The 16,003-nt window shown below is 39.8% G+C and overlaps 1 protein-coding gene across 1 annotated transcript in view; it reads right to left on the bottom strand.

Annotated features, from left to right (window-relative positions):
- The window catches only part of LOC128689856 (cubilin-like), a 16,644-nt gene extending 2,223 nt beyond the window's left edge, over positions 1-14,421 (bottom strand). The window contains exons 1-2 of the mRNA XM_070087696.1: positions 14,331-14,421; positions 1,746-6,323 (exon numbers count right to left, since the gene is read on the bottom strand). Of these exons, the coding sequence (XP_069943797.1) occupies positions 1,746-6,323; positions 14,331-14,421 (4,669 nt within the window). The remainder of the gene's footprint in view (positions 1-1,745; positions 6,324-14,330) is intronic.
- Between the last annotated feature and the right edge of the window lie 1,582 nt (positions 14,422-16,003).

The following is a 16,003-nucleotide window of genomic DNA, read 5'->3' as shown; positions in this document are numbered from 1 at the left end:
TTATTTTCATAACTGTTTATTTCAACAAATAAATAAAATAAATAAGTAAAAAATTAATAATTTCTCTAAAACGTAAAGTAAACAATGAACACACAAACACACACACATACGCATTAAATATATATATATATATATATATATATATATATATATATATATATATATATATATATATATATATATATATATATATATATATATATATATATATATATATATATATATATATATATATATATTATATATATATATATATATATATATATATATATATATATATATATATATATATATATATATATATATATATATATATATATGGCAAATAATTTACTATTTTTATAAGTACAAAGGAATAACTAAAAGCTTCAGAAATAAGTAAAAATTTCGCACCACAAGGAAGGCCTTTGAAGGTCCTTCGTACTGCATCGTTTTTTATATCAGAGAGAAAAAAAGAGAACATAACAAAAGGTCAGGTCACATCATTAAGTCACTACCACAAGGTAGTACAAAAGAAGTCAGACCATGAACGTTCATAACCGCAAACCTCGAAGACTTGTACTGAAATCTTCAGTACTATCTTCATAAATTAACACTTAAAACTACTATTTAAGCCAAAAATTATATGGAATTTAAAGATATTTTGTACTCATTAAGCAGGTTTATAAACATCAGGATGTGATGGTATTACGTTTGCGAAGATACATAGGAAAAATTACTTTGAAGGCGAGTCCTAGTGGAGACAAATGGCATAAAATACCAACACGATGGAAAAATAGACACAAATGCATTATAGTGATATCTTGACTAAGTAAAATATAAACCTCAGTATGACATCATAAAATTTTCTGTTTAGAGTTTTGTACTCCACTTTTATAAACAAAAGTTAATTTTTTAATATCCTAAAATGAATTGAGATTTAAGAATCAGATGATTATTATTCTGTATCCTCCTTCAATACGACTTAGTAACAATGTTTTTATATATTTGTGTTTAGCATATGTATGTACAAGAGAAAACTTATTGAATATCAAATAATGGGTGCTGGCATTCCTCATAACACCATCCCAACACTCTTCCACTGGACCACAGAGCGCTGGAAACAGAGTGCTGGAAACACAGAGTGCTGGAAACACAGAGAGTACTGGAAACACAGAGAGTACTGGAAACACGGAGAGTGCTGAAAACACGGAGAGTGGCAACACCCGAGCAAGGAAATATATATAAAAATTGTGTCTGCCACTTCTTCAACTCTAAACACAGCTTTTAAGGAGGTACTACTCCACTCTATATGCTACCAACGGCAAATCTTGCCATGTCTCTTCTAAGTGCCTTAGAAAGCAAACCTCAGTGTTTTAGGAGAGACAAAACTAGATTTACCATTATTAAAAGTGTTTAGAGTAGCTTCAGTTCTCTAACTACTTATCACTCTTTGTGTTCCACTGGTAGAGCGTTGGCCTTCAGTATAAATAGTTAAATTTATTCATTATATATTCACTGGCATACATACAGCGTGAGCATAACCCTTTAGTAAGTAAAACACATTACTAATTTGGAATTGTAAATCATAATCACATTAAGCGACACTAACTACAGGCAAGATGTCATCCATTCAAATATTAAATCCTGAGAAATAAAGCGAACTAACGTTCGAGCCTTAGAAATTAGACAACTAAACGTTCGATTCTGAAAAAAAACGCCATACGAAATAAATAGTTGTAAGAGAGTAAACACATATCAGGTACTGAGGTGTACTGAAGCGATGAAAGCAGCTAGTGGGGAGGAAGATTGCAAGCTGAGAACCATGTCACGACCCACAAAGTGCAAGGAGTTCATAGCCAGCCCACCGCACAGCCTCTGAGCCATGTCCGCCTCCCCGTACACAAGGAGAAAGCTTTCCTTGCATTGTGGGTTGTTGGGAATGTATGCAGCCCAGAGTCGCAGCGTGAGGCCTTTAGAGCCAATGGGAGCCCTCACTTTCCACACTGAGGGCCTTGTTTGGGCCCCTTGCCAGCCTAGAAGAATTACAGGAGCGCTCACCCCTACATCCCATACGCCATTGACTTCTACACTTTCGTACTGCAGGTGAAACCCAGTTTTGACGCCAATACTATTGCCGGAGAAGATGATTGTAGCAGGACCGTCAAGTTGTAAGTAGCGTGGAATCTGGGACGAAGTCAGGGTAATAACACGTTTGTGATCCGCAAAGATAAGGGAATCCATACTCGGCTGAATATCCAGGTACGTAAGTGTAATCAGAAGAGGACCACTAGATGTCCAAGTACAGGTGACAGGTCCAGTGAACATATCAGGAAAATTCGGAGATGATAAAAAGCCCATTAATCCTTTGTCACCTGCTAGCTCTCCCCCACAACTTCCTGTGTGATAGAGGAATTCCACAGGAGGTAGAGGAGGAGCTTTTACTACCACCAACACGTCTTGTGTGGACGAGATGGCTGCAACAGGATCGCCTACGCAGAATCTCTGACCATCGCTGAGGAACCCAGTAGTAGATATTACTACACTACCCACATGACACTTGTTATCCCTTACAAGTTCAGGTTCCTCTGGTAACCTGAGACTTTTACGTGGTAAGTGTTCACGTTCTTGTCTGTTGTTAGATGTCTTCAGGGGAGTGAGAGTCATCACACGTCCCTGGCTGGGTCGTAGACGGAATAAACAGTAGTCAGTGTTTGGGAAAGCATCCAAAGTTGTAATTGTCCCTTCTTCCTTGATACTTGTGTCAATGTCGCCACCGCAGCCCGAGACGACTGCTCGAACTCTGAAAACGAACCCAGAACTTACGTAGCGAGAATCAGATGTAAACACTACCTTCAACTGGCTTCCAACACTTCTTATTCCTTGATTAGCTGCTGAACCTCTGAATATTGCAACAGGAACTTTAGAATACAGTGGATCAAACACTTCAAATGAATCCGATTCATGTAGATCAAACTCAACGATTTTCAGTTTAATCCTATCACTTATATTTGTTATATTTGTGTTGAAGAGCCACACACATTGGGTGTATGTTGGGTACACGTCACCGTAACCAGGAGACTGCAGCGTTACTGCTGTATTATTATTTAATGTTACTACTCCGCCACACTCGTTGACCTTGTATCGTATTCTGTATCCTTTATGTTTATTATTGGTCAAGGTTCTGAACTGCAGAAAGAAGGGAGTTTCAAGGATCAAATTTTGATTCAAGATAGGCAGACGTGAAGCATCAATAGCACTCCAGATGCCATCCTTCACTAGAAACAATGAATCTAAAGACGTATTTGTAGGAAGATCCAGGTATTCAATTTCCAAAATAACACTTCTATTTTTATTTTCGGATTCAAATTTAACGCTACAGAATAATCCAGAAGGGTAAGTGTTGAGGTTAGGGGAACTGGGTGACTTTATAATCCCTTCACTGCCTGGCTCGACGATCACGCAGGTGTTACAAGATGAAGTTACCGGAGACTCTCTTATAGCCTGTAACACGAAACTCACACTTCTTGGAAACGGTTTAACGACAACTAAGAATTCTTTCGTCGTTACCAACGAGGTTGTAGTTGCAGAGGATAGCTCCTTTAAGTTGTAGAAGGAGCCGTCGGTGGATACGCTAATGTAGGTAAGAGCTTCCTTGCTTTCCGTGGCTACATCTAATGCAATCCTATGACCTTCGCTTGTTAATTTGTAAACACAAGTCTCTCTCACTTCCATATTTTTGCTTCTCAAGATTATTTTATTTTTTACTTCGTAGGTATCCCCACAGGTAAATTTGACTGGCTTTAGAAGAAGCATGAACTTACTTGAGATATCATATTCTGGTATAGCGGGAGTTATGTACAGTTTTTCGCTTAATACTGTAAATGTTTTCTTCCAGTCTTTGTTACAAACTTTCCTCTTGGTGCCAGTCTCTGCGTCGACTACCTTTAAAGGGCAGGGCGAGGAATGTGTTGAGGAGAGCAAGGTGTATTGAATTGCAAAAAGAACGTCTCTGTCATTGCTGGAGAAGCTCACCACCTGAGAACAGTATGAGTTACCTAAATTATTTAGTATTACAGGTGTATTTCTGAGACTAAGGGTAGATTCACAATGTGAAAATGTGGTATAAGCTGTGGCTTGAAACTTTACATTATTCTCCTTGGCGAGTATCATATATTTATTAGAAGGCTCGAGGAAGTGAATCGTTCTGGAGTTGTAATTATAAAGATCTCTACGGAGGCCAGTCAGTGACACTCGTACATTCTCCACTTGCTCAAAGTCAAGAACGAGAATCCCGTTTATTCCCTGAATAACCCAAACACATTCCTTCTCCAGCTTTACGAAGGAATGAGCATTCAATTCTTTACTCTCGCCAGGTCTGAGCTTGTAGCTCCCGCCGCAGTTAGAATCAAAGAGTGATTTTATTTCTATGTTAAAGCCTTCTGCGCTATTTTTACTCTCAGACGAATAGAATAACTTGATGGCATTTCCAGCAGTGGTGAACTTATGTCCACCCATCCCACCACAGAACAACTCCGTTGTGTTGATATCCACGTCCTCTATAGACAAGTAGTTACCCTTGTTACACGGATCACTTTTTTGGAGACTGAATTTATCAAAGCGGACACTAAATCTGAGTGATGTGGTGCTTCTGATGGTGATGCTACAGACAGTGAAAGCTGGACTGACTTGTTTATACACTGGGGATTTTATTATCCAAGTGTCGCTTTCAGGCCTTGTGACTACACACTCGTCTCTCCTTATCCTCTCTGCGGAGGCGTATAGTGAAAAGCCTTTATGGAAGTAAATATCATGTGAGTCACTCTTAAAATGGAGTTTCAGTATCTTGCTTTCAGTAAAGTACTCGAAATTTTTCTCTTTTCCACAATAGGTCTTGCTTAAGCCCCTCATTTCATCGATGATCTGTAAGGAGTCATAGCGACAATTAATGTGGTTCTCAACGTCAAAGTCTATAAAGCGGAGACTTGACATATAATGATTATTTGTGTCGTATTTGATAGTCCACTGACAGTTAGTTGATGGGTCGTATCCACTTGGATATCTGCTGGAGTTGATAACAACTGTTGAATTAGCAGTTACTGTTAAAGTTTGATCACAAGACTGAGTTGTTGTTGTTGGTAGCAATTGAAATTGTAACCCCAGATGCTGTTGACTTTTCTCTAACAGCAGTTTGGCAACAAAAATTATAGAAAACAGATTCGATACATAGATTCTTTGCAGATTGTACTTGTCATACTTGTTTAAAAAATCTGTAGAGACGAACAACGAATCATGGCTTCCGTTGTCGTTATAGTCATGCATCAATCTTAATGCCATTTCTCCCTTTGATACTATGAGCCAATGGCAGCGCGTTTCTTCTGGGAATGCCTGTGGGAAATTAGGAGTAGAGAGAACCAGAGGTTCGTTACCTATCGTGTTGTGAATAACGCCACAAGTTGAATAAATGCCTTTTATTCCGATTGTGAACCCTCTGCTGCTGCCTGCATTGTCACTCGTAAATGTAAGCTTCAGAGAATTGCCCATTGAAAATAGAGGTCTTCTGGATTTCTCGCCACAGAAAATTGCTGTTTTTCGCACTGTGACGTCTGTGATCTTGAGGGAGTCGCCGCTACAGTCACTACCTTCCAATTCGAAATCTTGAATCCATATCAGGATCTGATCATAATCCTTTTCTGTACGAGAATAAATATTCCAAATGCACAAAGAGTTTTCTGGGTAGTTGTCAGGGTAATTTGGAGTAGTAATGGTTTGGTATTTGTTAGTAACAGCGATAACCCCACCGCACTGACCAGTCGTCACTCGCGTCGTGAAGTTCGAGTCAGAGGGACTTAAATATCTCCGGGAGATTGTCGAGTCCCTCACACCAGTGGTCCTGGTCGTTGTTACGTTCTGGCTACTAGAGTTCCTAATAAAGTCGTCAATAAAACGATTAATAGTATGTGACGGGGATAAATTATCACTGTACCACAGGCTATCAACATCTTTCCCTTCTTCCCAATCTGTTGGTATGATTTTTCTTCCTTTTCTATCCGAGTCTCTGTTCGCCATCGCTCCGTTGTCATGTAAATCCTCTGGCCGAAACTGATTAGAATTTTTACTTTTACCAACGACCTCAGAGGCTGACTCTGTAGCATCGTTTCTTTCGTCACTGGATTCTGGAGATGTTGAGGTCGCAAGGTCATGAAGCGGTTCACCACCATTGTCTTCGTTGACATCTACAGCAGGTCCTATGCCATCTTTCTCGTTATTTGAAAACTGAGAGGCACTCAGTTGAACCTCTTCGTTCGTCTCGCTGCCTTCTGTCACTGCAACGACCACTAGCTCTGTTGAATGAATTAATAAATTGTGAATATATCTTATCAAGTAAATAAATATAAAAAGCAACGCGTGAACAAATTGTAAACGAATTGATACTTATTCACTGATTATGAGGATTTCACAGATAAAAAATTTATTTAAGAGCCTCACAACAGCCGATGTCAACACCATAATAGGAAATGCTAGCATCATGATAACTAATTCTGGCACTATTACAGTTAATACTGGACCCATAACAACTAATACTGCATTAATTCCACTGAACATCATAATGTCGAGACTGTGTTCTCTAACGTATTACTCCAGCACCCTTCAAAAAAGGTGCGTTGATGCTGGTGAAGGGCTTTTGTTTGAAGGAATTAGAACTACACTTCCTGATTTCCTCCCATTTCCCAGAAGCTGCATAACTCTTGCAGCTTTAGCTCTTCACCCTGGATGTAGTGACAAAAATTTTCTCCTTCAGTTGCAGCAATAGAAACACAAGAAAATTCAGTATAGAAATTTTTATAGGCATCGTAGATTACAAAGAAAATTCGGGTGAAAAAACTAGTGGATAAGATCCGTGAGAGAATGTGTGAGTCAGTCGAGAATCTATGCAGCACTACCATATTGGTGCCAGGTTGCGTTAAAGCTTATGACCATGGAAAGAATTGTGGAAATAGATTAAAGAGAGGGTGGTTACTAGGATTCATTATGGTTGCCTGTACGTGACAGGTTAATGTTGCAACAACAACAGAGGAAAGTTATCGTAATGTGAGTCGAGAGGAGGATACACACACTCTCCGCCATTTTATTTTAAAATATATGAAACTGCAAGTCTAGAATTAACATTGTAGACACATATGAACAGTGCAAACACGTTGTAACTAAGATAAGTATCGTTTTACAAAATTATATAGTGCATGTTGCAATTAGATAATGGTACTTTGTAATGGCTTAGACATCTGTAGAGAAAGTACTATAGATGTATAATGAACAAAATTGAAAATGGAGTTGATATTGCCAATGGCATGTCAGCCATTCTGTCTGTAATGTGCTTTCATTACAGCGGCATGTTAATTCACAGAACGACTGATGCTGTCCAACAAACTTTCCCGTCTAGGCAACACCTAATTCTTAGTCACCAAACAATTAGCTTCTTTAATCTTTCATCGTAGGCTTTGTCCCATACAAATATCTTTGTATTTACATTAATAATGGATACGTGGGAAGGGGGAAATGTTAAGCGCTGAAACTAGTTTGGTTAGAAGTCTCTGAACCTTGTTCAAAGTTCCTGAAAGGATGTCCTACATTTAGCAAGTCGAATATATACCGCTGATGTTCTCAGGTTCATGAGAGCCTCGGGGGCAGAGGTGAGACGTGATGTCCAACCCCGAGGTACTTTTCTTTGTCTTATTCTCAGAGTTTCTTTCCTCTCAGGAAAAATGCTGTGTGTGTGTGTGTGTACTCACCTAGCTGTACTCACCTAGTTGAGGTTGCAGGGGTCGAGTCCGAGCTCCTGGCCCCGCCTCTTCACTTATCGCTACTAGGTCACTCTCCCTGAACCGTGAGCTTTATCATACCTCTGCTTAAAGCTATGTATGGAACCTGCCTCCATTACATCGCTTCCCAAACTATTCCACTTACTGACTACTCTGTGGCTGAAGAAATACTTCCTAACATCCCTGTGATTCATCTGTGTCTTCAACTTCCAACTGTGTCCCCTCGTTACTGTGTCCAATCTCTGGAACATCCTGTCTTTGTTCACCTTGTCAATTCCTCTCAGTATTTTGTATGCCGTTATCATGTCCCCCCTATCTCTCCTGTCCTCCAGTGTCGTCAGGTTGATTTCCCTTAACCTCTCCTCGTAGGACATACCTCTTAGCTCTGGGACTAGTCTTCTTGCAAACCTTTGCACTTTCTCTAGTTTCTTTACGTGCTTGGCTAGGTGTGGGTTTCAAACTGGTGCCGCATACTCCAATATGGGTTTCAAACTGGTGCCGCATACTCCAATATCGTTCAGTACCCTGTTCACGGTGTACAGGGTCCTGAACGATTCCTTATTAAGATGTCGGAATGCTGTTCTGAGGTTTGCTAGGCACCCATATGCTGCAGCCGTTATTTGGTTAATATGCTCTTCAGATGTGCCTGGTGTTATACTCACCCCAAGATCTTTTTCCTTGAGTGAGGTTTGTAGTCTCTTGCCCCCTAGACTGTACTCCGTCTGCGGTCTTCTTTGCTCTTCCCCAATCTTCATGACTTTGCACTTGGTGGGATTGAACTCTAGGAGCCAATTGCTGGACCAGGTCTGCAGCCTGTCCAGATCCCTTTGTAGTTCTCCCTGGTCTTCGATCGAGTGAATTCTTGTCATCAACTTCACGTCATCTCTAAACAGGGACACCTCAGAGTCTATTCCTTCCGTCATGTCGTTCACAAATACCAGAAACAGCACTGGTCCTAGGACTGACCCCTGTGGGACCCCGCTGGTCACAGGTGTACTCACCTATTTGTGGTTGCAGGGGTCGAGTCCTAGCTCCTGGCCCCGCCTCTTCACCGGTTGCTACTAGGCCCTCTCTCTCCCCGCTCCATGAGCTTTATCAAACCTCGTCTTAAAACTGTGTATGGTTCCTGCCTCCACTACGTCATTTTCTAGGCTATTCCACTGCCTTACAACTCTATGACTGAAGAAATACTTCCTACTATCTCTCTGACTCATTTGTGTCTTCAACTTCCAATTGTGGCCTCTTGTTTCTGTGTCCCCTCCCTGGAACATCCTGTCTTTGTCCACCTTGTCTATTCCACGCAGTATTTTATATGTCGTTATCATGTCTCCCCTGACCCTCCTGTCCTCCAGTATCGTCAGGCCGATTTCCCTTAATCTTTCTTCATAGGACATTCCCCTTAGCTCTGGAACTAACCTTGTCGCAAACCTTTGTACTTTCTCTAGTTTCTTGACGTGCTTTATCAAGTGCGGGTTCCAAACAGGTGCTGCATACTCCAGTATGGGCCTGACATACACGGTGTACAGTGTCTTGAATGATTCCTTACTAAGGTATCGGAATGCTGTTCTCAGGTTTGCCAGGCGCCCATATGCTGCAGCAGTTATCTGATTGATGTGTGCTTCCGGAGACATGCTCGGTGTTATACTCACCCCAAGATCTTTCTCCTTGAGTGAGGTTTGCAGTCTTTGGCCACCTAGCCTATACTCTGTCTGTGGTCTTCTATGCCCTTCCCCTATCTTCATGACTTTGCATTTGGCAGGATTAAATTCGAGAAGCCATTTGCTGGACCAGGTGTCCAATCTGTCCAGGTCTCTTTGAAGTCCTGCCTGGTCCTCATCAGATTTAATTCTCCTCATTAACTTCACATCATCTGCAAACAGGGACACTTCTGAGTCTAACCCTTCCGTCATGTCGTTCACATATACCAAAAATAGCACTGGTCCTAGGACCGACCCCTGTGGGACCCCGCTCGTCACAGGTGCCCACTGTGATACATCATTACGTACCATGACTCGTTGTTGCCTCCCTGTCAGGTATTCTCTGATCCATTGCAGTGCCCTTCCTGTTATATGCGCCTGATGCTCTAGCTTCTGCACTAATCTCTTGTGAGGAACTGTGTCAAAGGCCTTCTTGCAGTCCAAGAAGATGCAATCAACCCACCCCTCTCTCTCTTGTCTTACTTCTGTTATTTTATCATAAAACTCCAGAAGGTTTGTGACACAGGATTTGCCTTCCGTGAATCCGTGCTGGTTGGCATTTATACTCCTGTTCCGTTCCAGGTGCTCCACCACTCTCCTCCTGATAATCTTCTCCATAATTTTGCATACTATACACGTCAATGACACAGGTCTATAGTTTTGTGCCTCTTTTCTGTGTGTGTGTGTGTGTTTGTGTGTGTGTGTGTGTGTGTGTGTGTGTGTGTGTGTGTGTGTGTGTGTGTGTGTGTGTGTGTGTGTGTGTGAGTGTGTGTGAATGTGTGTGTGTGTGTGTGTGGGTGAGTATGTGTGTGTGTGTGCGTGTGTGTGTGTGAGTGTGTGTGTGTGTGTGTTGAAGAAAGAGTTGTATTATAACAACACGACAGGGCAGGCAACAGCTGCGAATATAATAACAGTAATAAAAACAGTGGAATTAGGATCGACGCTAACAGCAGAAACATTCATAGCAGCAGCAGCAGCACTAGCAGCAGCACCAGTAGCAACAGCAGCAGCAGCAGCAATATCAGCAGCACTAACAGCAGCAGCAGCAGAAGCAGCAGCAGCAGCACTAGCAGCAGCAGCAACACCAGTAGTAGCAGCAGCAGCAGCAGCACTAGCAGCAGCACTTACAGCAGCAGCAGCAGAAGCAGCAGCAGCAGCAGAAGCAGCAGCACTAGCAGCAGCAGCAGCACTAGCATTAGCACCAGTAGCAGTAGCAGCAGCACTAGCAGCAGCAGCAGCAGCAGCACTAGCAGCAGCACTAACAGCAGCAGCAGCAGCACTAGCAGCAGCAGATGCAGCAGCAGCAGCACTAGCAGCAGCAGCAGCAGCAGCACGAGCAGCAGCATTAACAGCAGCAGCAGCAGCAGCAGCAGCACTAGCAGCAGCACTAACAGCAGCAGCAGCAGCAGATGCAGCAGCAGCAGCACTAGCAGTAGCAGCAGCAGCAGCACTAGCAGCAGCACTAGAAGCAGCACTAACAGCAGCAGCAGCACTAGCAGCAGCACTAGCAGCAGCAGCACTAGCAGCAGCAGCAGCAGCAACAGCAGCAGCAGCAGTAACAGCAATATCACCAAACAGGAGCAGTAAAAAGATCGCCCCTATACAGCAGCATCATTGTGCAGCACCAGCAGCGCTGTGCATCATCTGCATTAGTACCCAACAATAATAAAACTGCTGCTTCCTACATACCTGAAGACTTCCTTAATTTCCTTTTGCAAAACGCGATGACACATATACAAATTGCAATGTTCTAAATATTCACACATCACAGGGTACCCGAAGTCCCTTCTGGCTACTCATATAAACACGTTATCAACAAAGAACCCGAAAAGCAACTCCGCAATATTCATTGTTCACATCTCAACAGCTTATTTAAAATCATGTCATGACATGATTCACCATAAAACATCTGGGAAAGTGAAAATAAAAGCACATTTTTTTATGTATGAATATTAATTATTAAACATATATATATATATATATATATATATATATATATATATATATATATATATATATATATATATATATATATATATATATATATATATATATATATACATATATATATATATATATATATATATATATATATATATATATATATATATATATATATATATATATATATATATATATATATATATATAAAGAGAGAGAGAGATTAGCGGAGAGCGAGAAGAGGGCAAAGGTTAAATTAACTCTCGCAAAGGTTAAATAAACGGTCTCATGACAAAAACTTGCCATGAAAAATAATTAGATTGGTGGAACGGAAGTTACCATCCCGCAGATGCTGGGATCATCCACCTTAGCAACCCCAAGAGGCATTTCTCATATCTGGGTAACCACAAGATTTTGGCACGGAAGCCCAGCGTTACGTAGATGCAAAGATCATATCTCTAATAAGCCCAAGGTGCTGGGACGGAAGACAGCATCCCTCACACGCTAAGATCATGTCCCAGGTAACCTCACTATGCTGAGAAAGAAGCCATCATGGCTCACTTACTAAGATCATGTCTCTTGAAATCTTATTGTGCGTGAATGGAAGCTAGCATCTCAAAAATACCTAGATTAATGAATGAATAAAAAAAATATTTTACTAAGCTATTTTTAACAGTAAAGTTAAAAGCAGATGATTAGGGCATGCAGACAAGTAACAGTGAAAAGAGCTAGATTAATCATTACACACACACACACACGCATATATATATATATATATATATATATATATATATATATATATATATATATATATATATATATATATATATATATATATATATATATATATATATATATATATATATATATATATATATATATATATATATATATATATGCAATAAGATCACAGTAAACAGGTGATTTCAGAATATGCAAAACAACCACTCTGAAAAAATAGAGAAATTCCAAGCGCTTTCGTGACTACTCACATTATCAAGGAACTATGATAATGTGAGTAGTCACGAAAGCGCTTGGAATTTCTCTATTTTTTCAGAGTGGTTGTTTTGCATATATATATATATATATATATATATATATATATATATATATATATATATATATATATATATATATATATATATATATATATATATATATATATATATATATATATATATATATATATATATATATATGCAATAAGATGACAGCAAACAGGTGATTTCAGAATATGCAAAACAACCACTGTGAAAGAATAGAGAAATTCCAAGCGCTTTCGTGACTACTCACATTATCAAGGAACAATAAAAGTAATGCATCAAAGGAAGGCATATAAAGGGTCTAGACCACACCTCACTATCACATCCCACAACAAAGCAACACCTGACGCGCGACTCATAAGAAAGGGAACACTGCAGAAGACCCGCTGGCCCGGCTAGACAGGTCCTTCACACAATCCACCAACAAACTATTCTACCCAATAATTAAGAATTTTAAAATTTATTATTTGTCCAATGTATTATTAAATTCTTCCCAAATTCTATTAATTATAAATGTATCTAATTTATATAAATCAAAGGAAATATTCATATTATTGTCAAAACTGATTTTTATGAAACAAGATTCAATTATATTCCTGTCGACCGTGGACTTGCTTGATACAACTTTCTTAACTTTTTGAAAATCAATTGGATGGTTAAAATCTCTTACATGAACAAATAGAGCATTGGAATCTTGTCCAGTTCTAATGCTAATATATATATATATATATATATATATATATATATATATATATATATATATATATATATATATATATATATATATATATATATATATATATATATATATATATATATATATATATATATATATACACATATACATATACAAATATATTATCCAGAGTAGAAGTACTCGTGTAGTCTTACCTTGCTACGCCATTTAGTTTTCGTCCAATTATTGCAGTGTCTGTAATTTACTTCCTCAATTTTCTCATTTCCCTCCTCTTACTACCGCGATAAGGTGCAGTAAAAAAGGGCTTGATTACTGTATTCACGAGAAGGCGCTAAACCCGTAGGGGCGTAAAATTGCTTGAACGACGAATAACGAGTCGCTCCGCTAGCATAATATATCGACCCCAGGCGCCGACCTTAAGACCTCAACCACAGAGGAACTATTACAGCTTTCCTGAAGTTTTTTTCTGGCATCAAGAGGGATACACCTTTAGAACTGAACGTTTCTCTCTGTTTTTTTTTTCCTCAGGTGCGTCGCTCATTACGATTGTGACCAGATATAAACATGTAAATAGTTCATTACCACTGTAACTTATTCGGCTATCAAACCTTTTGCGGTCTAGTTCCTGGACCCATTATGTACCTCTGTAATCCTTTGGCTACCACCCACAGGATGCGTATGGGATGCGTAATAAAGATGTTAAATTAAACTATTTGCCTCGTTGCAAGACGTATTTTTTCGGTTTTGAATTTTTTTTTCTATTTGTAGTTTAATGTTTTTTTTTTTTTGTAGATTTAAGTATTCAATCCCTCAGGCTAGGAACAGGTGTTGAGGACTTTAGTCTTGATGAAGAATACGGTGCTGAATTAATACCTGTTCCTAGGCTGTGGGACTGATTACCTCATCTACCCTCCTTTGCATGCACAACTTCAGCGAGGCTGAGGGACTGATTACCTCCGGCGAAACGCATGGAAAATGAAGCTAACGAAATGAGTAACGGCTTGATAAAGCTCTTGGAGAGCGAAACGTCGCCACAATATAATGCCACATTAGTTGCACTTGTGCCCTTTTACCTAATAAATTGTCGGTAATTCTGTCAACATTAATACAATTGTAGGATTGCTGGTTTCTTTTCTATATGTCTCATAATTACGCAAGATAACAGGAACATCTTGCTGCTTCTCAGGTGGGTGAATATGCATAGATACCAACTTGAGTTTTCTTTTGTTCTCTAAATAATTCATGTTCTTATTTATTTCTTTTCATCTCCATGGGGAAGTGGAACAGAATTCTTCCTCCGTAAGCCATGCGTGTTGTAAGAGGCGACTAAAATGCCGGGAGCAAGGGGCTAGTAACCCCCTTCTCCTGTATATATTACTAAATGTGAAAAGAACAAAAACTATAAAGCTTTCTTCTGTTTAGGGTCACCCTGCCTCAGTGGGAGACGGCCGGTATATTAAAAAAATAATAATTATAATAATTATTATGATAATAATTATATTCATAATATACCCTTAGCGATATAATCATTAACAGCTAGTTGTAAAGTCTGAGTGTTTAATTGTGGGTGTTAATTGTAGATGTTAATTGTGAATGTTAATTTATCATTTCAACTGTAGTTACATTAATGATGTTGCAGAAGCAGAGAATGAATAATATCTTTATTTACTACAGGTACATGTACAAGGTACATGTACAAGGTACATGTACAAGGTATGACATACTTCAATATAGAGAGCCCCGTGTTATGTAGAGCATTTCGGCCAAATTAGGCCAGTTTTGTCCCAGGATGAGACCCACATCAGTCGATTAACACCCAGGTACCCATTTTACTGATGGGTGAATATAGACAACCGGTGTAAGGAAACACGTCCGATGTTTCCACCCCTTCGCAGGGAATCGAACCCGGACCCTCACCGTGAGAAGCGAGAGCTTTTGCCACCAGGTCATGTGGCACCGTCGAATGAGTGTGAAAAATTTGAATAAATTATAATAAGAAGTACTAAACCCTTAGGGGTCTTATAGCGCCTGGGAAAGGGGAAGACAATCACGATACATCCTAGGAAGGGAAGGCTGCCAGTCAGGGTAGATCCTAGAAAGGGAAGGCTGGCAATCAGGGTAGATCCTAGGAATGGAAGGATGGCAATCAGGATAAATCCTAGGAAGAGAAGGGTGGCAATCAGGGTAGATCCTAAGAAGGGAAAAAGGGCAATCAGAGTAAATCCTAGGAAGGGAAGGATGACAATCAGGGTAGTTCCTAGGAAGGGAAGGATGACAATCAGGGTAGTTCCTAGGAAGGGGAGGATGGCAGTCAGGGTACATCCTAGGAAGGGAAGGTGGCAATCAGAGAAGATGATGGGAAGGGAGGGATGGCATTCAGTGTAGATCCTAGGAGGGAAGGATGGCAGTCAGAGTAATCCTAGAATGGGAAGGATGGCAACCATTGTAGATCCTAAGATGGGGAGGATGGCAGTCAGTGTACAACATAGGGAAGGAATTGTGGCAATCAGTGTAGATCCTAGGATGGCAGATGGTTACAATTCCTTTGCTGGGGAGCTTTTCGTCACCAAGGCTCTTTCCTACCTTCAGGGTCTATCTCCCTGAGAATTTGCGTTAAGTAACCACAATACAAGAGAAGTGTGCCAGGCTCTGTGAGAATTACTCAAAGATAATGGGCAAAATTAATCTGTACTTAATAAATAAAGGAATTGTGACACCTAACACTTGCAAGGCGACATTCATTATGTAAATAACAGTTAAACTGAAACAGAAGGAAGATAAAAATCGGTCAGTCAGATTAGAGAATTGGGTCACTCACCACTAGTT

Source organism: Cherax quadricarinatus, chromosome 22 (genome assembly GCF_038502225.1).
Source record: "Cherax quadricarinatus isolate ZL_2023a chromosome 22, ASM3850222v1, whole genome shotgun sequence".
NCBI classification, from domain to species: Eukaryota; Metazoa; Arthropoda; class Malacostraca; order Decapoda; family Parastacidae; genus Cherax; species Cherax quadricarinatus.
Note: the sequence above shows the minus strand (reverse complement) of the source record. Positions and strands in the feature narration are given on the sequence as shown.